At 41.3% G+C, this 26043-nt stretch overlaps 2 protein-coding genes across 4 annotated transcripts in view; one reads left to right on the top strand and one right to left on the bottom strand.

Moving 5' to 3' along the window:
- Positions 1-2481: 2481 nt before the first annotated feature.
- hmgcrb (3-hydroxy-3-methylglutaryl-CoA reductase b) lies at positions 2482-9907 on the top strand. The gene is made up of 20 exons (XM_017492695.3): positions 2482-2616; positions 3360-3553; positions 3738-3849; positions 3940-4027; positions 4124-4208; positions 4495-4600; positions 4761-4867; positions 5127-5246; positions 5388-5512; positions 6154-6374; positions 6476-6621; positions 6762-6956; positions 7083-7241; positions 7411-7568; positions 7739-7844; positions 8531-8701; positions 8844-8984; positions 9142-9300; positions 9507-9661; positions 9768-9907. Exons 2-20 carry the CDS (start codon positions 3386-3388, stop codon positions 9820-9822), a joined length of 2577 nt encoding a protein of 858 aa, XP_017348184.1. The 5' UTR covers positions 2482-2616; positions 3360-3385; the 3' UTR covers positions 9823-9907.
- A 7-nt stretch (positions 9908-9914) lies between these two features.
- Positions 9915-26043, bottom strand: part of LOC108278929 (ceramide transfer protein) — a 42545-nt gene continuing 26416 nt past the window's right edge. Inside the window, exons 6-18 of one of the 3 annotated variants that reach the window (XM_017492696.3) lie at positions 25227-25310; positions 24815-24972; positions 22811-22903; positions 21229-21315; positions 19940-20032; positions 19675-19758; positions 19195-19290; positions 18534-18666; positions 16956-17026; positions 16746-16874; positions 15042-15171; positions 14681-14816; positions 9915-13863 (exon numbers count right to left, since the gene is read on the bottom strand). In XM_017492696.3, coding sequence (XP_017348185.1) covers positions 14689-14816; positions 15042-15171; positions 16746-16874; positions 16956-17026; positions 18534-18666; positions 19195-19290; positions 19675-19758; positions 19940-20032; positions 21229-21315; positions 22811-22903; positions 24815-24972; positions 25227-25310 — 1286 coding nt within the window. In that variant the 3' untranslated portion in view covers positions 9915-13863; positions 14681-14688. Of the gene's footprint in view, positions 13864-14680; positions 14852-15041; positions 15172-16745; positions 16875-16955; positions 17027-18533; positions 18667-19194; positions 19291-19674; positions 19759-19939; positions 20033-21228; positions 21316-22810; positions 22904-24814; positions 24973-25226; positions 25311-26043 lie in introns of those variants that run through there. The other 2 variants (XM_017492697.3, XM_053687730.1) reach the window with 2 other exon arrangements.

Genomic DNA, 26043 nt, shown 5'->3' with positions numbered 1-26043 from the left:
CTGTTTTGTTTTAGGTTTTTTCAGTCAGTGTAAAGGTTTTTTCAACCCTAGTTACTTTATTTCTTACCTCTTCTGCTCCATCTCCAAAGCATTGTTTCAGTTAATAAAAATACTAACCCGTTAATGGAAAAAAGGTAAAAATGCTTGCATTCACTATTGCCAAATGCAGTTCATCAATCTGCACAATTGCTATGCAAAAATTAAGACCTCTACATTTTATTTTTACTCCTTTCACATTCTACCGGTGTGTGGAGCTTGTCTAAACACGGTTATGTGTCTAGGACTTAAAGCATCAGTCCTAAATATAACGCTGCACTGACCCCAAGTTCAAAGGGCTTTAATTCAGGACTCCAGCATGAAAGGTATTGGATACAGATTTTTACCGATTTTCTTCCTTTTATGTTAAACTGCTTTATTCACTGAATATATATATATATATATATATATATATATATATATATATATATATATATATATATATATATATATATACATACCTTAAACACACATCAAAATACCATGTTTTATAAATAAAGCATTGTAAAAAAAAATAAAAATAAAACACAATTTCACTTTGACATGTTACATAGAATAAATCCATCAACAAACGTGAAAAATATGTTAAAAAATAAAGTTGGACTTGGTCTTGATTGTAGCACCAGCTTTCCACTTGGGCAATCTGAAATAAATAAATCTAAATGGAAAAAAAAAACATAAATAAAACTAAATGTAATTAAGAACATTTTCTACTAATAATGCTGCCTTCAAATCTGGTGAAGAATGCAGTGTCATCAGGTCGAAACCTGAAACAAAGCTTCTTCATTTGTACTGTTACAAACAGCAGATTGGTGTTGAAAATCATTTGGGTTGACTCTCAACTATATGCATATTATCATGTATATTTATACTGTAGTATTACACGTCATTGGGAAATTGTGCAGCACAGTGTGACAGCTAATCACACACCTTTCAAAAGCATCAGAAGCCACATGGCAAATCGCATGGTATGAGATTACTCATGTGGTAAAAGTTACTAATCTTGAAGAACAAGAATATTTACATTTATGGCATTTGGCAGATTAAAACTGCAGTATCGAACTTTTTCTTTGGTAAAAAAAATGAACAAAAATCAATTATTGAGCAAGTAGGATATGTAAAACTTCTCTGTTCAAAACTGTCTCCTTAACTTACCCCAATGGTAAGCTTATAATAATGATTTATAATAATGATTTTAGCTGTCGGGATGGATTTTGTGGGAAAAGTCTCTTTGATGTCATTTGCGTGGCCTTTGATGTCACCGTGTTTTGCCTGGTTATGTCAAGTCCGTAAACAGAAAGAAGAAGAGCCGGCTACTGTATCTTGCTAGTTCTTACAACAGTTGCTTAGAATTTAAACTTATCATCTTGATGCCTGCTTTAATCTGGATCGTTCTAAACTCAATCATCGTTGACATCTGGGGAAATCAGCTGTTGTCAAAACCAAGAAGCCCCGAACTGCGGAGAGCCTGCAGTCAAAAAGGGAAAGCAACAGAGTCAGTGCTAAAACGAGAATAAATATCGGCATGGCTTTTGGGAGGTGACAAAAACTCAGAGATCTGAAAGGATTGAAGACTGATGCAGAGATGGCTTTTTTTCTGTTGAACAGGTCAGACATTTCAGTAACTCAATAGGTAAGTAGCTAGCTAACATTAGCACACTTGTTCGCTTGATTCAGCTAGGAATCGATTTTCCTATGTTGTTTTTTTGTTGTTGTTTTTGTTTATCATTTTGCTATGGTCAATGTGGTAAATTGCACTTATTTCTCTCTGCTAGCTATGAGAGAGAGAGTAACTCACCTCTACTCCAAGAAAACCGTATTTACCGCCACATCCGTTGACAAGTACTGGAGTTAATATACAACACATACAAACACCTCAAACCATCAGATTCATCCACGTAGAGGCAGTACGTTAATAAACGTTAACAAACAAATAAACAAACAAACAAACAAACTCTGCAAGTAACTTGCAGTTTTATGTTTCAAACAGAAACATAAAAAGGTATTGCAACTTTAATGTAGAGAGGTACTGCAACTTTAATAGGTAAAAGTCACTTTTCAGAAGGTTTGTAAGCGACATGAGTTTTTTTTTTTTCTTTCCAGAAATGACCCAGATTGGGAAATGGATGTGTTTATAATAAACCTGTCTAGAATAGTACATATATAATCAATTTGAAAAACAGTGCTTTGTTCACTCTGTTGTGGGAATCACATCATGCTATTAGGCCAAATAAGGGATAGTACACTTGCAGTATAATTTGACACTTTGTGTTTTCAATATTATTACGGAGATTTGCTTTAAAGAGAGAGAGAGAGAGAGAGAGAGAGAGAGAGAGAGAGAGAGAGATTTTCTAATTTCTGTTTGATGCAAGAGTTAATTCGGATATCCTGGGAATATAATTATTCCGCTATAGTTAGCCACGCCTTCAAACACGTGATGCAGTCATGCTGCGTGACGTCAGTTAGGTGGGCGTGTCCTCGTCGCTTCGGTTGACTCATGGACGCCATGATTGAGGGAGGATTACATCAGTAGCCCTTCAAGTCCATGTACACGGCTGTAAAACGGCTTAACAAATGAAGGTGGGTTATTTTATTACGCGCTGCTTCTTAAATTATACGTTTTGTTTTGTTAATGTTATGATTTTACCGAATCAGTTCTTTTGACCTTGGCTAAATTTGGATTCCGGAAGTGTATTTACAGCTGCTCCCTAGCTAACTAACAAGTCACTTGCGGATGTGTTTTTCCTACCTGTATTCCGCTTTATGTAATATGATTGGTTGCTAGTGTATAGTCACATGCCGTCCGCCAATCGGTTGATTCGGATTTGGAAGGTGTAGCCAATCATGGGTAAAAAGGCGGGGTTTGTTGGATTACGGGTGAGGAAAAGCTAGCTATCCTGGTTTGACATATAGGTATACGACATTACTTATCATAAATACTATTTGAGGATATGTTATTTTAGGTAAACCTTTAATTAAGCGTTAATAACGTATCACGCCTTCTTGTAGCTAATATAACATAACATAATAATATAATATCTATTTAATTATGTTTTATTAGGTGTTTACATAAAGAAATAGCACAGTTAGGCGCATTATATACATCACATTGACTTAATTCTTTATTCTAAGGACTCATCTAGCTATAGATGTAAAAAAAAAAAACTTTTTTGTAGAGATAAAAACAATAAAGCGTAAAAACTTGAATAAAAGTTTAATAAAATCTCGACTGCAGTCTACGTGAGCATCAGTTCACCTCAGTTTTCTTCCCTGTTCCCTTCTGTGTGTTGTTGATGATCAGTTTTCTGTTTCTCTGTCGCCAGGTGACGTGTTGAGCCCCGTTACCGTGATGATGCTGACCAGCCTTTTCAGGTTGCATGGCCTGTTCGTGGCCTCTCACCCCTTGGAGGTGATTGTGGGAACGATTGCTGTGACCATCTGCCTCATGTCCATGAACGCCATTGCTCTCGGCGACCAGCTCTGTGACTGGAAGTACCAGTGCCCTAAAGCGCAAGAGGTACGGTACGGTGGCCTGAAGGGCACACACACATACACACATACACACACACACACACACAATACAAGCCAACGTTTTTTAAAAGGTTGATTTATGATTTTAGTCCAAACAGGCTTCAGACGCCTCCTTCAGTGTTCTGTTCAGGTAACTCAGTAAGTAATCACACTTCCTTATACTTTTCCAGAAAATCCTAAGCAGCGACATCATCATCTTAACGCTCACCAGGTGCACAGCCATCATCTACATCTACGTGCAGTTCAAAAACCTGAGGCAGCTCGGCTCCAAGTACATGCTCGGTACGCTTCGACTTTCCTACGGATGCTTTCATCGGTAAATTCATGTGCATCTCACTCACCTGGTTATGTATACCTTTGTGTATATCGCAGGCATCGCCGGACTCTTCACTGTGTTCTCCAGCCTCGTCTTCAGCATCGTGGTCATTCATTTCCTCGGCAAAGAGCTCACAGGCCTCAAGTAAGTCACGCGGTGCTGTTTTATTTCCTCGCTGTGTTGATTTAAGAGTTTGAAACCCCCTGGAATAATAACGCACAGTTTATTCCCCCCGTACAGCGAAGCGCTGCCTTTCTTCCTGTTGCTGATCGACCTGTCTAAAGCCTGCACGCTGGCCAAGTTCGCTCTCAGCTCAAACTCTCAGGTAACCTCGCAGATAACCAAGACCTTGTTTATCATCACCTAGTACATGTCATTTTTCATTAAATAATAATAAAAAAATGCTTTGGTATAGTAAGAGGAAGAAAACAGTTCAGGACCTGCTGTTATTGGAAAATAACATAAATGGGTAACAGTAACTCTGCTTCATCACCACACCATCATTGATTATTTTCCTCTAACAGCACATCCCACACAAAGTGTTTTATTCCTTACTTAAAGATGTTGCGTAATATACTTCTCTGAGTGAGTAGCTGTTGTTGAACCTGCAGGAGGAGGTGAGAGAGAACATCGCACAGGGCATGGCCATCCTGGGACCGACCTTCACCCTGGACGCCGTGGTGGAGTGCCTGGTAATCGGAGTAGGAACCATGTCTGGTAAGATCTAATGAACATCCGTAATGGTAGCGAAGGTGTCGGGTAAAATTGCACATTAATGTCATAGCAGTCGGTAAGACGCGGCTCTCAAAAAGACTTCCTGTGTGTGTGTGTGTGTGTGTGTGTGTGTGTGTGTGTGTGGGGGTGTGTGTGAGAGCAGGTGTGCGGCAGCTGGAGCTGGTGTGCTGTTTTGGCTGCATATCCGTCCTGGCTAACTACTTCGTCTTCATGACCTTCTTCCCTGCCTGCGTCTCTCTGGTGTTGGAGGTGAGAATCGGAAAGCTTTTGAATCTTGTAGACGGCACGCTAGAACTTTGTGCCTTGGACAGTTTCAGATCCAGAAATGCAAAAGAAAAAAAAGTTTTCAGTTTAGGAAAATAAATGAATGGTTACTTAAGAGTTGAGTACTGTGTGTGTGTGTGTGTGTGTGTGTGTGTGTGTGTGAGAGAGAGATTGAGAGATTGAGAAGTGTGAGCATGGGTACCGTGTGTGAGTGAGACTGTTTGACTTGTTTTCTCTGTTGCAGCTTTCGAGAGAAAGCAGAGAGGGGCGGCCCATCTGGCAGCTGAGTCACTTTGCTCATGTCCTGAAGGAAGAAGAGGACAACAAGCCCAACCCTGTCACACAACGTGTCAAATTAATCATGGTAAGCAAGGTCACACGGGAACACACCAGAAATTGTAAATACAAACAAAATTTGTGTATTGGCTGTAGGAGTGATGATTGTGTAACTGTGTGTGTGTGTGTGTGTGTGTGTGTATGTGTGTGTGTGTGTGTGTGCGCGCAGTCTCTGGTGCTGGCGCTGGTTCATGCACACACACGCCTGCTGGCCGAGTCACCTTCCAGCAACTCCTCCGGCTCTGCTGTGGGTCTGCACAGCCCCAACATGGATGCTCACACACCCATGACCAGGTAGAGCTCTGCCTTTCATCTTGTCTTGATTATTATTATTATTATTATTATTATTATTATTATTGTTCTTATTATTGTTGTTATTATTATTATTATTGTTGTTGTTAATAATAATAATAATAACAATATTATTGTTATTATTATTATTATTATTATTATAATATCTGGCATTTAATTAGGATTAGTGGCATCTCTCACTTTGTCTGTCTCTCTCTCTCTCTCTCTCTCTCCCTCTCCCTTTCCTTGTGTGTATGTGTCTCTCCCTCTCCTTGTGTGTCTCTCTCCCCTTGTGTATCTCTTTCTCTGTCTGTCTGTCTCTCTCTGCTTGTGTGTGTCTCTCTCTTTCCTTGTGTGTGTGTCTCTCTCTCTCTCTCTCCCTCTCCTTGTGTGTCTCTTTCTCTGTCTCTCTCTCTTTCTCTTTCCGTGTGTGTGTGTGTGTGTGTGTGTGTGTGTGTGTGTGTGTGTGTGTGTGTGTCTCTCTCTTTTCCTCTCCTTGTGTGTCTCTCTCCCCTTGTGTGTCTCTTTCTCTGTCTGTGTGTCTCTCTCTTTCTCTCTGTGTGTGTGTCTCTCTCTCTCTCTCTCTCTCTCTCTCTCTCTCTCTCTCTCTCTCTCTCTCTCTCTCTCTCTCTCTCTCTCTGTAGTTTGGACATGGAGCAGGTCATCACTCTGTCTCTGGCTCTGCTGCTGGCTGTGAAGTACGTCTTCTTCGAGCAGGTGGAGACCGAATCCTCCCTGTCAATCAAAACCCCGCAGACCTTCTTGTCCAATAGGAGAGCAGGAGAGGAGTGCTGTAGGAGGGATGTAGCTTTACCCAGAAACCCCAACGGGAGACCACCTACGCTTTCCGCTACAGATACGAGAGGTAAACTAACTGCAACTTCTTTCTTTCTTTCTTTCTTTTCTTTCTTGTAGATAATCAGAGTTTGTGTTTGAGTGCCATCTTTCTCTTTTTGTTCTCGTTAGATGAAGAGCCTCAGCAGCAGTCCTGTCCTTCTGCTCAGAGACGTGCAGCAGAGGAAGAGTCAGAGGAGAGAGAAACACAAATCCCTCAAACTTCAGTCCAACCTCGTCCTCTAAACGAGTGCCTGAGCGTCCTCAGAGACCCGCAGGTACAACACCAAACACACTCGCAAACGGTTTCAATTCACCAGTGAATCAGAAAAAAATAATGAAAAGAAAATGACAAAACAACTGAATTATATCTGTAATATAATGCATGGTGTGTGTGTGTGTGTGTGTGTGTGTGTAGCAAGGCCCACGTTGCCTGAGTGATGCTGAGGTGATGGCATTAGTGGAAAACAAGAGCATTCTGGGATACCGCCTGGAGGCGGAGCTGGAGACTCCAGAGAGGGGCGTGGCTATACGTAGGGAGATGTTGGCATGTAAGTTGCCCTGCCCCTCAGCCCTGGAGAACCTCCCCTACACAGACTACGACTACTCCAAGGTGCAGAGTCAGCTGCTTTTATTTTTTAGTTCCCCAAACCAAGCTGTTTACTTGTTTGATGTATATTGGTTGTTGTTTAAGCCAGTGCTGGAAAATACAGTAAATCTCTCGTTTTCTAATCTTCAGGTAATGGGCACAAACTGTGAGAATGTGATTGGCTATGTGCCTGTGCCAGTGGGCGTGGCTGGACCTCTGCTGTTGGACGGGAAGGAGTTTTACGTTCCTATAGCGACAACGGAGGGGTGTTTGGTAGCCAGCACCAACCGAGGCTGTAGGGCCATCACTGTGAGTCTTTCCCTTTCTGTACATTTATTTCTCTTTTCTTTTTTCTTCCTTCCATCCATTTTTAAGGAGTTTTTATCACTCTCTTGCTTACAGTCTCTACATTTCTTTCTTCTATTATGTAATGTTATATATTCGCTCTCTCTCATTCTCTCTCGCGCTCTCTCTGTAGCTCTCAGGTGGAGCGAGTGCCCGTGTCCTGGCTGATGGTATGACTCGGGGTCCAGTTGTTCAGCTGCCGTCAGTGTGTAAAGCTGCAGAAGTGAAATCCTGGCTGGAGAGTCCTGACGGCTTCAGTGTGCTTAAACACACTTTCGACAGAATGAGCAGGTCAGAGACCAACGTGCTCAGGAGAGAACTGCACAGTGCAATGACACTTATTGTATCTAATCCAGTATCCCCTCCAGTATCTTCTACTGTATCTCCTCCTGTACCTCCTCCACTGTCTCCTTCAGTATCTCCTCCTGTATCCCCTTCAGTGTCTCCTACTTGCTTTGCAGGTTTGCTCGGCTTGACCGGTTGCAGGTTTGTCTGGCTGGCAGGAACCTCTACATCCGCTTCCAGTCTCAGACCGGTGACGCCATGGGCATGAACATGCTGTCTAAGGTGTGTGTGTGTGTCTGTCTGTCTGTTTCTGTCTGTGTGTATGTGTGTGTATGTGTGTGTATGTGTGTGTATGTGTGTGTATGTGTGTGTATGTGTATGTGTGTGTGTGTGTCTGTTTGTGTTTCAGTGTGTGTGTCTGTCTGTCTGTCTGTCTGTGTTTCTGTGTGTGTGTGTGTCTGTCTGTCTGTGTTTCAGTGTGTGTGTGTGTGTGTGTGTGTGTTCATAATCCTTGTGGGTGTGTCTGTACATTGGTCTGTGTAATAACATCTACTCAGTAATAACCTCTGTGTGTGTGTGTCTGTCTGTCTGTCTGTCTGTCTGTCTGTCTGTGTTTCAGTGTGTGTGTGTGTGTGTGTGTGTGTTCATAATCCTTGTGGGTGTGTCTGTACATCGGTCTGTGTTTTTATCACTCTCTTGCTACTCAGTAATAACCTCTGTGTGTGTGTGTGTGTGTGTCTGTCTGTCTGTCTGTTTCAGTGTGTCTGTCTGTCTGTGTTTCAGTGTGTGTGTGTCTGTCTGTCTGTCTGTGTTTCTGTGTGTGTGTGTGTGTGTGTGTGTGTGTGTGTTCATAATCCTTGTGGGTGTGTCTGTACATCGGTCTGTGTAATAACATCTACTCAGTAATAACCTCTGTGTGTGTGTGTGTGTGTGTGTGTGTGTGTGTGTGTGTGTGTGTGTGTGTGTAGGGTACAGAACAGGCGTTATGCAGGCTGCAAGAACAGTTTCCCGAGCTGCGCGTGTTAGCCGTCAGTGGAAACTTTTGCACCGACAAAAAACCCGCAGCCGTCAACTGGATCCACGGCCGTGGAAAATCCACGGTGTGCGAGGCCACGATCCCGGCTAAAGTGGTGCGAGAGGTAAACACACGGAGTTAAACGTGGCCAGTAATAATCACCGGCTAATCACGCCACAGAAGTGCCGATTTCTCCAGTGTGTTCCCGAAGGTGTTTTCTGTACCGGCAGCTCTGATGTTTCGTGTGGCTCTGTGGCTCCCTCTAGGTGCTGAAGACGAGCACCGCAGCTCTGGTGGAGCTGAACATCAGTAAGAACCTGGTGGGTTCCGCGATGGCCGGCAGTATAGGTGGCTTCAACGCGCAGGCCGCGAACATCGTGGCAGCGATTTACATTGCATGTGGACAGGTGCTATCTGAAAATCCAGAGGAATTCCCTGTTGTGGACTTTTGTGGACTTTATGATGACAGTGTAAAAGGACGCAGTCGCTAACTACTGTTTGTCTCTGTGTGTGTGTGTGTGTGTGTGTGTGTGTGTGTGTGTGTGTGTGTGTGTGTGTGTGTAGGACCCAGGCCAGACAGTAGGCAGCAGTAACTGTATCACTCTGATGGAGGCTGTTGGGCCAGACGGAGAGGATCTGTGTATTTCCTGTACGATGCCGTCTATAGAGCTGGGCACCGTTGGCGGGGGCACAAACTTACCACCACAGCAAGCCTGTCTGCAGGTTTAGTCGTCGTTTTGAGCTCTTTGCCTTTTATGGAGATTTGTGGGTGTGGCTAAATGTGCTTGGTATCAGCTAAATATCTGGAAACACAACCTTTAGTAAAAGATTAATGTTAAAATGTTTGTATTTTGCTGCATAGATAATGTAAATGCTAGCTAGTTATTCATTCCAAATAAAAACATACGTGTGTGTGTGTGTGTGTGTAGATGCTGGGCGTACAGGGTACGAGTGCAGACCATCCCGGGGAGAACTCGCGCACTCTGGCGCAGGTTGTGTGTGCGGCGGTGATGGCGGGAGAGCTCTCGCTCATGTCTGCTCTCGCTGCTGGACACCTCGTCAAGAGTCACATGACTCTGAACAGGTACAGGTGTACACACACACACACACACACTTTTTTGCTGTTATATGATATAACTTGCACTCTGGTTTGTCTCTGTATGTAAGTGCGTTGCTTTTTCTTCCACCAGATCAAAAGCCAACCTTCCGGAAATGTCCAGATCGACGATGAAGGATCCTTCCTGATGGAGCATTCTGGGAAACGGGAGTCTACGATATAACGACGACTGCCGAAATCGACTCTCAGGACCTATATATATATATATTTTTTTTATTAAAAAAAAAAAGAAAAACTGTCTTTAAAGTCAGCAGAAGGACGCTGATACGAGCGCAAGCAGAACATGGAGAAATAAATCCCTCTCAGATCCATGTTTGGGCTGCTGGAGCCGCTTTGCACTAGCGTTTGGACGATGATGAATGTCTGTATGCTCTAACAGTGTTGTGTATCGCGACTGGGTGAAGCGCTGTGACGGTATCGAGCGTCGCTGTGTCGAGCATATCATGCACAAGAAGGCGGCCATTTTCTTTAACCGAGGTTTACTTGACAACGAAACGAAGGAAGACGTTTAAAGCTGCGGTTAACTACGTGCCGTAGTAACATCACTACTACCAGCTCGTTCCTTGGTACACTAAATTCTGGACTGTCAGTGATGTCTGCTTTGTTTTGAACATTGTGTGTGTGTGTGTGTGTGAGTGAGTGAGTTACAGCTCAAAGTGTTAAATTAAAGTGTGTAATACACTGGATCATAAACAAAATGGACTCGTGGCTGAATAAATAAACACGCTGAAACTGAACATAACAAGCAAGGAATCCATTTTTAAAAAATGCATTTACAGTTACGTTTCTCGATGTGGAACGACCATGAAACTTCTAGCAGCTATAACGATATGACGTTCTGTCACTCGCCACAAAGCAAAAAATAAATAAATAAGCAAACAGCGTTGTGGCCGATCCTGCAAATTAAAAGATCACTAAAGCCATATTTCTCTCAGCTTCATCAACCTTATTGTTTTAGTTAAATATTTATATTAACTTAAATTCACCATGGCTGTATTTTTGTTTTATAAAAACACCAAAAAATGTACAATAAATAAGTGCTGGTATGAAGTTGTCATTAAATGCATATTTTTATTTTCGATGAAATTCTTTTGGAGGAATTTATATTTAAAAAGAAAAAAACAAACCCCACCACATTCAATGATAGACCATTACCTGATTTGTGCACATCGACAATCGTCGGTTTCTTCTGCAAGAAGCTTTTTTTTTTTTCTTCTTCATGGGAATGGATTCCAAAAAGATTGACATTAATACTGAAAAATGAATAAAAAAATCCACCTTTTTTATTTTGGCACACATCTTTAAGAGAAAATTCAAATGACCTTTATGTAAAAAGCATAGTTCTGACGAGAAGCATCTTTAAGAAAGATAAGCTTGATATCTTATTTACGCCTCTTCGTGAACATTAACATGCACGTGTTATTGCGTCACAAAATATCACAGCCTATCAGAATCCAATATGCAAATGAGGCCCAAACCACAGGGTTTCCAGGGAAATGGGGTGTAGTAAAAACATTTAAAAATGCACAATGGTAAATTTCATTATGGAATTAGCACACCACACACTGCAGTAAACAGTCTTTATCTTTATTTCCGTATAAACACGTGACACAAGTGCCACATTTCCTCCACCCCCCCCTTCATTCTGTCCAGACACGGTTAGTGTAACTATTTTATTTACAGACACATCTGCTTTATTCCCGCTACGATACATTCAGTGCAAATGCAACAAATAAACTATACTGGGATTAGAAGGACATCTGATTCTTCAGCGCACACACACACACACACACACACACACACACTTAACTGGGGTGCAAAACTCCACTCCTGATTGGCTGTTTCCTGTCGCAGCATCACCAACCCTCCAATCATCTGTTAAATTAAATGCAATTACAAAAAGATAGATATATTTTAACGTGTACAAGTGGATTGGATACGACATCGTGATCGATTCGATTGAACGGATTTAAAAGGAAACAGCCAAGGGGAACGGAGTGGAGCAGCTGTGTGTCAAGTCGAGCTACTAAAAAGGGCCAACGTTTTCCTCAACATCCATCATGAGCAATCCTCCGCCTCTTAAAGAACAAGCTTTATAGCGCAACTCTAAAGTCGGGGTTGTGACTCAAGCGCTGTCCATTAGATCGCTGAAAACTTTACGCGAAAATGATGAGAAGGACAAGAACAGCAACCGATTTTCACCTTCATGCTGATTTTCATCTTGCTGTCAGACGAACAAACAAAAACAAAAAACCAACAACAGGTGTTCCTCTCAAAATCGGAAAACGGCGAGCCTCATTTATCGTGCCGGAGACAAACGGATTTAGACGATTCGTAAATCGTCCACAGGAGCATTTACACACAGGAAACGCAGCATTCCTGGAAATCCATTCAGTCCTGTGCGTGTAAAATTACGTATAAGGGAGACTCACTAATATGAAACGATCGATTGGTTTCAAATCGCAGAATTGTTCGTTGTGATTTTATATACACGTGTTGCGAGTACGACGATTTTGGGAAACAATTTTGTGAACACCTTCCTTCAATTAGGACAAAAGTAATGGCACCCTTAAAAAAAAAAAAAGGCAGAAATATTTGGTGTGTGTCTATAGTAGCTGATGTGCTGCGATGGCTGAGCTGCGTTAGTGGACGATTTAGCGCATTTCACTTTCGCTGCTTAGTCGCCATTTTGTTGTTTTCAGCTCTGTGTGAGATTTGTTGGCATCACTAAACCACCAGTAAACCAGATGTTCTGTGAATGTGCTTAAGAATATACATCAACATACGCAGGAAATGACCCAGCAGGAAATTTTAGTTCCGTTTTGCCGTCGAAAAACACTCTGCTTTACTAAACGAGGCCCGATGTTTGATCAGTAATAATTCAGAAATGTAAAAAAAAAAAAAAAAAAAAAAAAAAGTAATATCAGATCAGAATTATGGCGTAATCGCTGAAAGACGCTTGACATTTTTTTCTTTTTTAAACTCCACTCTTTGTTTGGAGATCATATTTAGAAAAAGCATGAACCTCGCATCAGCAACACTCAGGTCATGTGATCAGACTGAGGCACTTCGCTAACGATTTACACGCACGTCGGACACCTCGGATCGTCCCGACCGCGCGAACACACCCGCAAACAAGATCTGCCCTTCCTGTTTGCACACGCACACAAACACGCACTCGTCTCCGCCCGTCTCTAAGGCATGTGGAGTTGGATGAATCACGCAAAAACCATTGACTGACAGCAATCCCACGCACTTAGAAATTATATACAAGTAATCAAGATGTAAAGCGTTTCCTTGACGTATTAAAAAGATCCCACTTTCGTCTATCACTACTGATTCTTAATCGTGCTACAGTACGCCAGCGTCTCTCTGATGTACGCGAGTACAACTCAAAACAGATTTCAGATTTAAAGAGACAAAAAAAAAAATTAAGCAACAAAACATCAGGGGGGGGGGAAACAATTCCTCTTCAGCACCAACAGGGCTTCATCAAAGAGATCGAGACCAAGAAGAAGAGAAGAAAAAAAAAGAAAAAAAGAAAAAAAGAAGGCAACGTTCATGGGTCATGTTGTAGGTCATAGGTCAATGACAGCCCTCTCAGAGTTCTTTTACAAATGTTCAGGATGGTGGAATGTCTGACCCAAGCGGGTTTTTTTTTCTATTTTAAATTAGCAGCAATGGGGCAGGGGGGGGTGGGGTTTTGTGAGCAGTGAATTCTGGGATCAATGAAGTACAGCAAAAAACAAAACAAAAAGAAAGACAAAAAGCGGAACTAAAACAGTCGTTCTTCTGTGTTTCGGCTCCGTTAAATAAAACTTTTTCTTTAAATCTCACATACTTGTGTACGTACATATATCTTAATATTAATATATATTTCTCTGCTGAAAATACAGAACGAATGTTGAGATTTGGCAACGTGTCCTCTCAGACCGCTGGAGGGGTTAAAGCATTGGGACCGCTTAAAGCCTACAGGGCGTCTATAGTGTGGACCGCTGCAGGGAATCGTGGGTGATGTGGGTTGTTCCCGGTGGCAGCTGAGGGTCTGAACATTCAGGAGGAGGAAGTGGAGGTGGAGGAGGAGGATGACGAGGGTCTGCAGTGAAGAGGAACCTCCTCGGGGCCGCTGTAGCTGGGAGTGTAGAGAGAGGGCGCTGTACACTGACGATCTGCACACAACAAGACAACCTGTTACACACTGAATAAAGTCTACATCCATCTATCCATTTCATCATTCCATCCATCAATCCATGGATCTAGCAATCTATCTATCTAGACACATCGTTTATCCATCCATCTTTCAATTTATCTGTCATCCATTGATCATCTATCCAGCCATCTATCTATTTTATCCATCATGCTTCCAAACATTAATATCTAACCATCCATCTATTCTCTATTCAACCACCCAGGTATCAGTCCACATACTATCTACCGGCACATCTTGTATATCAAGCTTCCAAACATCTATCCATCCATGCATCCATCCATCAAGCTCTCTTATCTATCAAGCTTCCAAACATCTATATCTAACCATCTATTCAGCCACCCAGGTATCTAAGCATCCATCCATCAGTCCACATACTGTTTCTACCCGCACATCTTATCAAGCCATCCAAGCATCTATCCATTCACTCATCTATGCTGCCATCCCATTAATTTATCCATCAGTCCACACACTGTTTCTACATATACATCTCATGTATCAAACTTCTAACCATCCATCCATCTATCAATCAATCCACATATCTACCCATGTACCATCACTCCATCCAACCATTACTCCATCCATCCCCTACTGTACTACATCAGTAACACTGTCTGCCAGCTGAAGCCTAAAGTTAGTAGTTAAATTACAGTTTTTCTTTTTTTTTTTTTTTTTTTTTTTTAAAGTGTCTTTATTACTAAAACAGTACATTTTGACTAAAGTGAAAGAATTTCTGAGATCATCAGTTAGAGAGCAAGAGAAAGTTCTGGAAGATTCACCTGAGCTCTCAGAAGAGGATGGGCTTGCCGGCAGTTTTCTCCTGCACGTAGCAGGTGAAACGCTTCAAGAATTTGGGGTATTCTCGCTTGGCTACGGCTCTCAGGACAGACGCAGGGGCCCAGCCTCCGGGGTTTACTGCACCACAGGATGTTACCACAATATTCACAACACTGCAGTAACATTTCAATTCGAAATAATAAGCAATACATCTTCACATCAACATTATTATTATTATTATTATTATTATTATTATTATTATTATTATTATTATTATTAGTAGTAGTAGTAGTAGTAGTAGTAGTAGTCAAAATAATATCCTGCCAAACTCATTCTATGTACAGAAATGATGAAGTGACTCACCATTGGCCACGTATGTGATTTTACACAGAATGTTGTCTCTGCTAATCTCTTTGTTGCCCTCTGGTGGACTGACCAGCGTCTGGCAGATCATGGCGATGTTGATTTTGGCACGGACGCACCTGCTGCTCGGCTAAAATTAACAATACAGTGGGAATATTTAGTGAGGGAAAAGTGCACACTTCCCTCAGACCTTATCTCCAAAAAGTGGAAGCAAGTTACACTATCTCACAAAAGTGAGTACACCCCTCACATTTTTGTAAATATTTGATGATATCTTTTCATGTGACAACACTGAAGAAATGACACTTTGCTACAATGTAAAGTAGTGAGTGTACAGCTTGTGTAACAGTGTAAATTTGCTGTCCCCTCAAAATCACTCAACACACAGACATTAATGTCTAAACCGCTGGCAACAAAAGTGAATACACCCAATAAATCCAATATTTACAAAAATGTGAGGGGTATACTCACTTTGTGAGATACTGTATAAGCTGAATGTTAAAAGTCCTGAGAAATTGTTGAATAAAATTAAGTATTGCTTAGAAAGAAAGTAAGAAAGTAAGTTAAGAAGTTAAAAAATTAGGAAAATCAAGAAAGCAAGCAAGAAGGAAAGAAAGGAAGAAAAATGGCAAAAAAGAAAGAAAGAGTAGAAGAAGTAACAAAAAGAACTGAGTAGAAGGCAAGAAATAAATAAACTAAAAGAAAAAAAAATGAAAGAAAGAAAATACAAGTAAAAAAAAAAAGAATTGGCTAGGAAAGGAAGAAGGAAAGTAGGCAAGAAAGAAAGAACTGAGAAAGAACAAAAGGTAAGAAATAAAGCAAGAAGGAAAGAAAGTAGAAACAGTAACAAAGAAAGAACTGACTAGTAAAGAAAGAAGGAAATGAGCCAAGAGAGAAAGTACTGAGAAAGAACAAAGGCAAGAAATAACCATAGAAATAAAGAAAAAGTAAGCAAGAAGGAAAGAAAGAAAAAACTGATGGAAAGAAGGGAGGAAAAAGGCAAAAAAGAAAGAAATAGAGTAGAAGGAACAAAGAAAGAACTGAGTAGGCAAGAAGGAAAAAGAAAGAAGTGAGAAAAAGAAAAAGAATGAAAGAAAATACAACTACAAAAAAAAAAAAAGAGTTGGGTAGGAAAGGAAGAAGGAAAGTAGGCAAGAAAGAAAGAAGTGAGAAAGAATGAAGGCAAGAAATAAAGAAAGAAGTTAGGAAAGAAAGAAAGAACTGAAGGAAAGAACAAAGAAAAAGAAAGATAAGAGAGAGCAGAAGTAACAAAGAAAGAACTGAGTAGGCAAGAATGACAACAAAAGAAGTGAGAAAAAGATGGCAAGAAAGAAAGAAAGAAAATACAAGTAAAAAAGGAATTCGCTAGGAAAGGAAGAAGGAAAGGAGGCAAGAGAGAAAGAAGTGAGAAAGAACGAAGGCAAGAAAGAAAAAAAGAAAGAAAAATCTCAGCAGGTTTTGTTAAAGGCCATATTTGCATATTTCTACTTCCTGTGATGTATCCGTACTTCAAAAGCTAATATCATGATAAAACTTACACAATAATTCATCCAGCCCTCGCGGGTCTTTTTTCTCTTTCTACCCATCTGTGAATGTTTAACAGCGTGCTGATGTTTATATGGTACACAGCTGTTCTCTTTCACACGCCCCGTACAGCTGTGTACACACCGTGCAATCATACACTCCCGTCTTTATTTTTTTTACCTGGGCGTTGTCGTGATCAACAGAGAAGTTGCACACAATCCACGTGTCGGGGTCGTTCTCGTTGCTGGCCATGATTTTACGGATCGCCGATAAATACAGCACGTCTCTCTGTGACGCAGGCCACACCCTCTGCAAGAGATAAACCAATCAGCAGGTCAGAAACTACCTCAGTCATTAACACGGTGTCGTGCTGGCCGTCGGACGCCTCACCTTGTGCGTCTGGTAGATAATTATGGCGTTATCTGACAACGTCTCCACGATGCTGAAGTTTTCAACAGTAGCTGGGGATGAAAAGAAAGAGAGACTGTTTATATCAAAACAAACAAAACCTGTATTAACAATAAAAAATGACTACATCAGAAGGTTTGAATGTTTTAAGGAACACTTCAATGATTATTTTCCTGTAACAGTACATCCCAGAGTGTTTAATTCTTCTAATACTACAGTAATCTGCAGTTACAGATCGCTTTTCAAAAACAACTCGTCAAACCACCTTTTATCCATTTACAGTTAATGTTCTTTCTCTTTAGGGTCATCATACAACAATGCAGCTGGTCATGATGGGTACGAAGACAAGCGAGAGAGAGAGAGAGAGAGAGAGAGAGAGAGAGAGAGAGAAAGAAATGAATAGGAAAGAAAGAAAAATGAGTAGGAAAGAAAGAAAGAAAAAATAAAGACAAAGAAAAAATAAAGACAGAAAAAGAAAAAAAGAATTGAGCAGGAAAAAAGAAAGAAGGGAAGTAAGGGAAAGGAAGGCAAGAAAGAGAAGGAAAGAGAAAGAAAGAAAGATGGCAAGCAAGCACACAAGAAAGAAAAAGAACTGAACAGGACAAAGAAAGAAGTGAAGTAAGATGAAGGCAAGAATTGAGTAGAAATGAAAGAAAGAATGAAAGAAGGGAAGCAAGGGAAAGAAAGAAAGAAATGAGTAGGAAAGAAAGAAAAAGAAAAATGAGTAGGAAAATAAGAAATGAGTAGGAAAGAAAGAAATGAGTAGGAAAGAGAAAGGAAGAAAGAAATGAGTAGGAAAGAAAGAAAAAGAAAAATGAGTAGGAAAATAAGAAATGAGTAGGAAAGAAAGAAAGGAGTAGGAAAGAGAAAGGAAGAAAGAATTGAGTAGGAAAGAAAGAAGGGAAGTAGGAGTCCCTGTGTGAGGAAGAATAATGTATTTGAACAAGTGCATTAATAAAGAGCTCGTAAAAGTCATTTCCCTTACAGCCGGAACACACAAGAGAGCGTGTTTGAAGTTCTCTACTGAAACTCATTTGGCTCATTTTTCTGGAACATGCTAAAGCTAGCTGTCAACTTTAGCGTGCTGGTGTTCTGTTGTTTATTTATTTATTTTTAATCAGGATGAATGATGAATGATGGGTATTCACTGACCCCAGACAACTGCATTACAGTTTTATGTAAAGTACCCATCAGGCCACGCTGGTGCGTTTGCTCTGACATCCCTCTGCTATAAATGAACTTTAACTGAAGCCAATGAGTGTTGATCAAAGTCAAAGAAAAAGTGCATTAGAGGGACATAAAGAGAAAAATATGGAGGTATTAAGTTGATAACAAGCCTGAAATCTGATCACAGCCTGAGATTTGAGACATGTAATCAGTTTTATTAACTGTGCTAACTCGACCAGAGAGAGAGAGAGAGAGAGAGAGAGAGAGAGAGAGAGAGAAGGAGCAAGAGAGAGAGAGAGAGAGAAGAGAGAGAGAGCTCAGACTCTTTCATGACGTGATACTGTGTGGGATTGGATTGTGTGTGTGTGTGTGTGTGTGTGTGTGTGGACTCACTTTCCCAGTCATTGCGGACTTCCGTATCCCAGAAGTAATGGCACACCTCGTGACCTGTGACCCCTTTCACTGCATGTGTGGCTTTCAAAGGGTCCAACACGATGCCGTTCTCCTCTACCTCTCTCCTGTACACCTACACACACACACACACACACACACACACACACACACACACACACACACACACACACACACACACACACATTATTGATCTCATTGTTAGTCAACAAATCTGTAGTTTATTACGTATTAGACAGATGTGACCACTGTTCCCTTTACGATCTGATGATGCTCCCATGCAGAAAAAAATTCAATCTCCACAAAATGCAGACACAAAAACCTAAATACTAAAGTAAAACAGACCTTTTTTACATTCCTGGGTTACAAATGTAGACGCCCAAGTGGGAGCGGTTCCAAACAAACAAACAAGAAATCTGTCGTCCTCGTTGGGACCAGCCAAATGTCCCCATAAGGCCATAACCATCAGATTATTCCCATCCTTGTGGTGCACATCAAGCTATAATGGCAGGTTACGTTGTTTTATCAGCTTTTGTCTAGCAGCAAATCAGCCTCCGTTACTAGCTAGCTCATGCTTAGCGTCTATAGTTTCCAGCTACCTAGCGACAGCGTTTTAACTGTTTGAACCTCCTACTCTCCTCACCTTCATCTCTCCTTCCTCGACCACAAGCTGCCAGTTCGCATCTCCGCCCACATCCTGCAGGGAGTAGGTCATGTGACTCTGTACCATCTCCTCCACCTGTCAGAAAAACAGGAAGTTGGAAAGGAAGAGGAAAAATTGTTAGCGTCTGACATTTTCAGGGGGCCCGCATTCGCAGTAATGACCAATCAGAATCAAGAATTCGACAGTGCTGCAGTAGAAAAGAGATCATTCTGATATTTGGAGCAAGTACATGAAGATTTGGGAATTTCACGCAAGACAGACTGGTGTTGAGTTCTAGCTATATTAGCCTCGTACAGTCTTCTAGGCTATTCCTTTTTTTCTGGCAGGTAAGCGAGACTGTTTAAATTGTATAAAATGTCAGTGTTGAAGTGTCGGGGTCGAAGCCGAACAGAATCATCACGTGTCATGCCATTAATGCGAGTTAAACATGCTGTGGGCGCAGCTAGGGGGCGCTGTTACCTCAGCACTGAACGCGTGCTCGTGATGACACACGGGACCGAGCACTACATCACAGGATAGAGGGGGGGAGGGCGGAGTCAGGGGCTGGAGCACAGAGACAGGATGGAGAGAAAGTGAGAAAATTCACAGTGAGTGATTGTGGAATGGAAGTCGGACAAAGACAGGAATACAAGCTGGGATGACGCGTGCAAATTCACGATCAGGGAAGAAACACGCGATGACGCCGTTTCTTCACGGCAGGTTAGGCTAAACATGGTTGTCTCACCTTCTCGGCGAATCGGTGGGTGCCCATCGTGGAATAGATATCTCCGCAAGGCATCGGGCTAGGCCTCTGTATCCGACACTTTTCTGTCTGAGTCTACAAAACATACAATCACATGATCAAACCTCTGCTCACGCTTCATAGTGCCATACAAGTACACAAGACAAACCAGGAGTGTGACGTCGTACAACAGGATATCAAATTCCTGAGAATTTGTTCAGTAAGATAAGTCCATACAGCAAACTTTTTGCTTAATACAGAACCTTCCCCTTTAGACTGACATGAAACGGCTGGTCTTGACTACAGTCTGTGACTAAGTACGGAATGGAATAAATGCCGATTGTGTAACCTTCCTTGATTGACTGATCATTAGCCGAAATATATCAGTGCAGTTTATTAGGTGCTAGACAGGGGAGTCTGATGATGCTCCCATGCAGAAGAAAATCAAATCCACGCAGACTGCAGGCACAAAATCTGTTCACAAATTCACACTTTTTTTTTTATTTATTTTTATATAAACACTTCCGTGTAACTTGCGATCGCTGCAGCATTCTTAAACAATTCTGGCAAACATCCGCACTTGTGCTTCCACTGATATACTTGCGAGAATGAAATGGCACTGTGCTGTGACTACTCTAAAACCACAGGTTGTAACTAGCGACATTAGCTGTGAGCTTAGCAAGCCACAGGTTGTACAGCTAACAGTTATGGGATATTTCTGCTCAAATGACGGAATGGTCCGTGTAACAGAAATAGGGTTGACTCTGCAAGAGCCCCAGTTTTTGAGGGTCATGATGGTTCCGCCTGTTTATCTCGAAAATCTGACGTGTCGAAACAGCCTGTGAATCGGAAAATAATATCTTTGTATCTTTCCCCTGATCTGTGTATTAGTGACATCGCTAGTGTTGTTCTGTATGCTTTCAGTGGACGTTTTTAAGTGAAGAGGGAGATCTAGCGGACTAGCTGTGTAGAAGACGGAGGTCTAAACGTAACGTGCTTGTTTATTCAAAATCACTGGATAGTTTCAGGTGCAAAGTTTTTTTTTTGTTTATTAGTGCAGTCAATTACATCCGTTACGTCGTTACGTTTATAGCCGCTTTAACGGAAGCACTAACGGGAACCGACTTGTTTCGTGGACTTTCCACAACTAGAAACGGATTTTTTAAATTATTATTTTTATTTATTTATTTATTTATTTTTAAAGTAAGACATGAAATTCTTTGATGAATAAATAATCGTGATGGTCAGCAAATCGCTGTGGTGCAAGTGATTGGAGAAAGAGTTTTGCAAACCTGTTCCTCTATTTTGTCTTGTCTGTCCAGCGCGGCTTCCACGGCATCGAAGAACTCATCCTCGTTTATGAGACTGTTCGGGCCCTCCTGAGGTCAGAGAGAGAGAGAGAGAGAGCGCTAGTCATGATTCACAGAAATGCTTTCAACATCAGGGGATGGAGATAAAAGCGGTCATATCAGTGAGGAGTAAACAGGATAAATAAGTTCCCCAGAACTAAGATATTATCTACCAGGCATTTGGATCAAAAATGAAATGAAGATTTATGCATATTTAGGATGAAACATTAATAAGCTAAGCAGCATTCAGGTTAATTTTCGATTAAATTAAACATTTGGTAAGGGGGTGGAAACTCTCCAGGGAGAAAGGACAATTTTGTAGTTCGCAGCTAATTTCAAAAAGGTGACCACACTTGAAGATCTAAACCAGCGCTTCTTATCAGCTCCAACATTATGGTTCAATATGGTCCTCGTGTAATAAATACGCAGAGGAAATGGAGCCATAAAATGAAACTTTACGAGCCGATAAAAACCTGAAAATCACTCGCTTTGAACAGCACTAGATAGTGTGGAGAAACCGTTATTTGAGGACGGTAAAGACAAAGCTTCTGAATACTAAGCAGAAAAACTAATAACATACAGTACAGTAACAAACGACTTTACGTCAGTGTCGTAACCCCGGATCAAACTACAGTACGGAAGCACGGTTTTGCTGATTAAACGGTTATTGGCAATAATCCTGGTCGCGTCCGTCTCGGGAATGGCTGAGAAGGGTCCACTGTCATTATACGGTACAAGAGCGGCCTCTAGAGGTGGAATAAAAACTAGCACTGACAAATTTGTCGTGTTATTTAAAGCGTTTTTTAAAAATTCATTTTGGATGTCTCCATTTTTATTTGTCATTCGGAGCATTACTTTTCGGTTCGGTTTGGATATATTTTATCTATTTATATATTCATTAATAGCTAATATATTAATATTGATATGCATTTCATTTTTAAAAATACAGTACGTTTACATGGTACAGCCAGTACTGTTTATTTTTGTAATAAAAGTTCATTCCGCATCAATTTTAAAAACTATCGGATAATTAATCGGTTATCGGCAGGTAGGTACCGCCCGACTTAGTTATCGGTATCCTTAAAATCCACTATCGGTCGACCTTTACCCTCCAAGTGCCTTTAAGGCTCTGGATTTGCATTTGTCATTCTTATCAGCAATCAGAAGTAATGTGTAAGGAATACTTATAAGTGGTTACTTATTAATTTTTTTGTCATGCTTTAACATGACAACTGAATAACAAGCTGGAATTTTAAAAGGTGTCATTCGCTATGCAAATTAATACCCCAAAGATGAAATTCTGCCATCGCATTTTTGTTCAATCTGGAGACAAGGCATTTTTACTTAAAGAAGGCATTACAGCTCAAATATTATAAAGTACTTATACTTAACAATCCAATACACTCATGTTAAACTCTAACCTTCCTGATAGCTGCGTAGTGAAAAAATGAAGGTTATTCAGCTGCATCGTTTAATAAATAAATAAATAAATAAATAAATAAATAAATAAATAAATAAAGCCCACCTCGTAGTCCGGGCCTCCGAAATGAGATTTCTTCTTGAGCTCGGACAATGCCGTTTTATAGGCCTCCTCCACTCTCCTCCTTTTCTCCGTCTCCTACAGACAGACAGGAAGCGCCATTGAGAACGAGAGGAATGAACGAGAGAAATGGAAAGCGTATGTGGGAGGGTGAGAGAAAGAATGAAGGAGATACAGAGAGCAAGAGTCACAAAAAAAAGATACGCTTCTTATATCGCCAATAATTTATAAACAAGTAACCACATTCCCATGTATTGGTATCAGCATTCTGCAGTTTAAAAAAACGAAATATACATGTTTACCGAATTCTACTGCATAATTATGAAGTGACGTTGCTACATAATCCATAAATGTCTGCTCTTAATGCTACATGACAGGTTTGAACACGTCAAACTAACTAATAAATCATTCGAATTAATGACTGACGAGTCACTGGACATCTACACAACCATAACAGTTATCACTGTAGGTTTTATTTTATTTTTAAACAGAGAACCGTGCTGTATTACAGCATTCGGGATGTAACCGAATATAAATATACTCTATTAATGTGAACGAATAGATAACGTGTTCTAAACAAATACAAGAAGGAATTTGTGGGTTTGTTTGTTTATTTGAAAAGTTTACCTGAAACGCTGGCGTCTAATTGTGACTAGAAGGGTTTTTTTTTTTACTTTCACTTTAAGACGAGCGAGCGGACGGATATGAAGTGTTTATTCACTCATCCTTAGTAACTGCCTGATCAGGGCCAGGGTGTTTAAACTGGCAGTGGTAGCTCAATGGTTAAGGCACTGCGCTAGCGGTCAGGTACTGGACTGAAAAGGTTTCTGGATAAAATCCCAGCATCGCTAAGCTCCCAATGTGAGCTAGACCCTAAACCCTCAAATTGCTCAGCTGTATTGGAGGGGGGGGCGTTAGCTGAATAAGGTCGCATAAAATGTTTAAAATAAGGCTATTAAATTGTTTGTGAAATAGAACCATATCAGAAAATACACTATATGTGAGAAACTATGAGGACACCTGACCATCAGACCCACATATGTACTGTAGGTGATGGTCGGTGCAGGAATAAAAGCTTGGATGTATGAAGCACTAAACCGATGCGGATGCACAGCGTCTCACTGTCTTACACCTTTACACTCCAAGCAGCGCTGAAGACATAGGTTTTTGTATTTATAGAATGGCAGCACTATATAGACCGGCTCCTGCAGTCCAGCAAGCAAACGGCTCCTTTTCACCAGATCTGGTAGCAGTGACACACCACCACCACCTACTCACCACCTAATCTCCTGTTGTCTTGTCCTGGTGGACACTTGCCTTATTGTTTTCATGACAGAAAGTGGTGCTTCACATTCTCATGTTCCCAGGAGGATTATTCAGATCAGCAGCCTGGCTCTAAAAGTCATTTTCCGCAACAATAAGAGAACGATAGCTTTGTGTAGGCGCGAGTCACGGCGAAACGTCCGATTCGGTCATTTAACGCATAATAATTACCTTGCGTAACTCATTAAATATAAAACAACTGCAAAACACAGTGACAGCGTGGGTATAAAGCCCTTGATTAGAAACATACATGTATGATTTAAAAATTCGCCTCGATGTTTAGGTTTAGACAGAGCTACGTCTTAGAAACATGACGAAAAAAAAACTTTAGCTCAGTGAAATGTTTTTCATTTGTACAGCATTCACCATTTTATTTGATTTATTTTAACAACAGGGAAAGAAAAAAAACAGAAATAGGTGGCACAGATCTCGGCGGATAGATCCTGAGCTTCGAGCTTCCCATGTTCTCCCAGCGTCCGAGTGGGGTTCCTCGGAGTTCTCCGACTTCCTCCGGTCTCCCAGAAACATGCCGGTATGTGGATCGGTGAATCTAAACTGCATCCTTTTTCTAAATTGAGAAAGTGTGTGGCTGTGTGTGTGTGTGTGCGCGCGTGCGTGCGTGAGAATGTCGTCCCCCCCACATCAGGTAACGCTTTTGTCCCGTACCTTATCCAGTCTCCTCTGCCAGCTGTCCTCTCTCTTCACCATCAGGTCAATGCAGTGCGAGAGCGTGGCCAGGATCCCCGCTGTAGTGGCTTTAAACGTGATCGCCTCGCCTTTAAAATCAATTCCGTTGAGGCCCTTAGTGCTCAGAGACTGGAACACTACGGAGACAAAAGTAACGATAACGATTACTGCATTCGTGATATGGATGTGAAAAAAAAAAATAAAAAATCATCTTTTGAAATTAGATTAGGATTATAGGTCAGCAAACAATTTTAAAAATGACAAACCGCACCATTAAAGCTAAACGGCTAGTGTAAGACAAAAACAATCAAAACAAAACAAAACAAAACAAAACAAAACAAAACACTAAGCAGGCTGCAGGATTTTGCCCAGGTGTTAATATGAAACTTACGCTTCTCTCTGCTGCCGTTGTGGTTGTGCAGGAACTCGCCATTAGTGCGAGTGGTAGGGAAGTCGTCTTCATCGTCCTCCACAACTGCACATGAGGAGACACACACACACACACACACGGTTAGTATGAACTCAGAGACCCCAGTGGAAGTTGAAGGCACTGCCTAGAGCTGCCAGTACATCAGGCTGCACAGTGAGACAGAAAGTGTAGAAACTCAGTGTACCACACAGCACGACAATGGACCTGTTCATTCTTCACACACACACACACACACACACACACACACACACACACACACAGTGAGAGAGAGAAAGAGAGAGAGAGAGAGAGAGAGAGAGAGAGAGGAAGCGGAAAAAGGAAATAATCGGAGGAGAGGCGAGATTGGAAGAAAGAAGAAAACAATGAGAGAGAAAGAAAGAGACAGAGCGATGACGAGGGGGAGGACTGAACAGACAAAAAGAAGTAGCTGATTGTGTGTGTGGAGAGAGAGAGAGAGAGAGAGAGAGAGAAGTGTAGAGTGAAAGTGAGAGAGGTGTATAAGTATAGAGTGAAAAAGTGAGAAAGTTAGAGGGAGAAAGTGTGTGAGGGAAAGAAAGAAAGAGAGAGAGAGAGAGAGAGAGAGAGAGAGAGAGAGAGAGAGAGAGAGCGCATGGAAGCGAGTGAGATGAGGTGGATCTTGCAGCGCGACATGGAGAGATCACCATGATGTGTTATCACTCCTGTTCTATGTACAAAACACGCAACTAATCAGTCAGCAGGTTCCGTGGCGCGGTCTTACGCAAAGCAGCGTCACGATTACCGTCGCAAACTCGCTTAT

Source organism: Ictalurus punctatus, chromosome 18 (genome assembly GCF_001660625.3).
Source record: "Ictalurus punctatus breed USDA103 chromosome 18, Coco_2.0, whole genome shotgun sequence".
Lineage (NCBI taxonomy): Eukaryota > Metazoa > Chordata > Actinopteri > Siluriformes > Ictaluridae > Ictalurus > Ictalurus punctatus.
Note: the sequence above shows the minus strand (reverse complement) of the source record. Positions and strands in the feature narration are given on the sequence as shown.

Coding starts and splice junctions, on each gene's coding strand:
- hmgcrb (XM_017492695.3), top strand. CDS start 3,386: ATGATGCTGACCAGCCTTTTCAGGTTGCATGGCCTGTTCGTGGCCTCT. Junction 4,209..4,494: donor CTCTCAGCTCAAACTCTCAG/GTAACCTCGCAG, acceptor TTGAACCTGCAG/GAGGAGGTGAGAGAGAACAT. Junction 8,702..8,843: donor CGGCTAAAGTGGTGCGAGAG/GTAAACACACGG, acceptor GGCTCCCTCTAG/GTGCTGAAGACGAGCACCGC.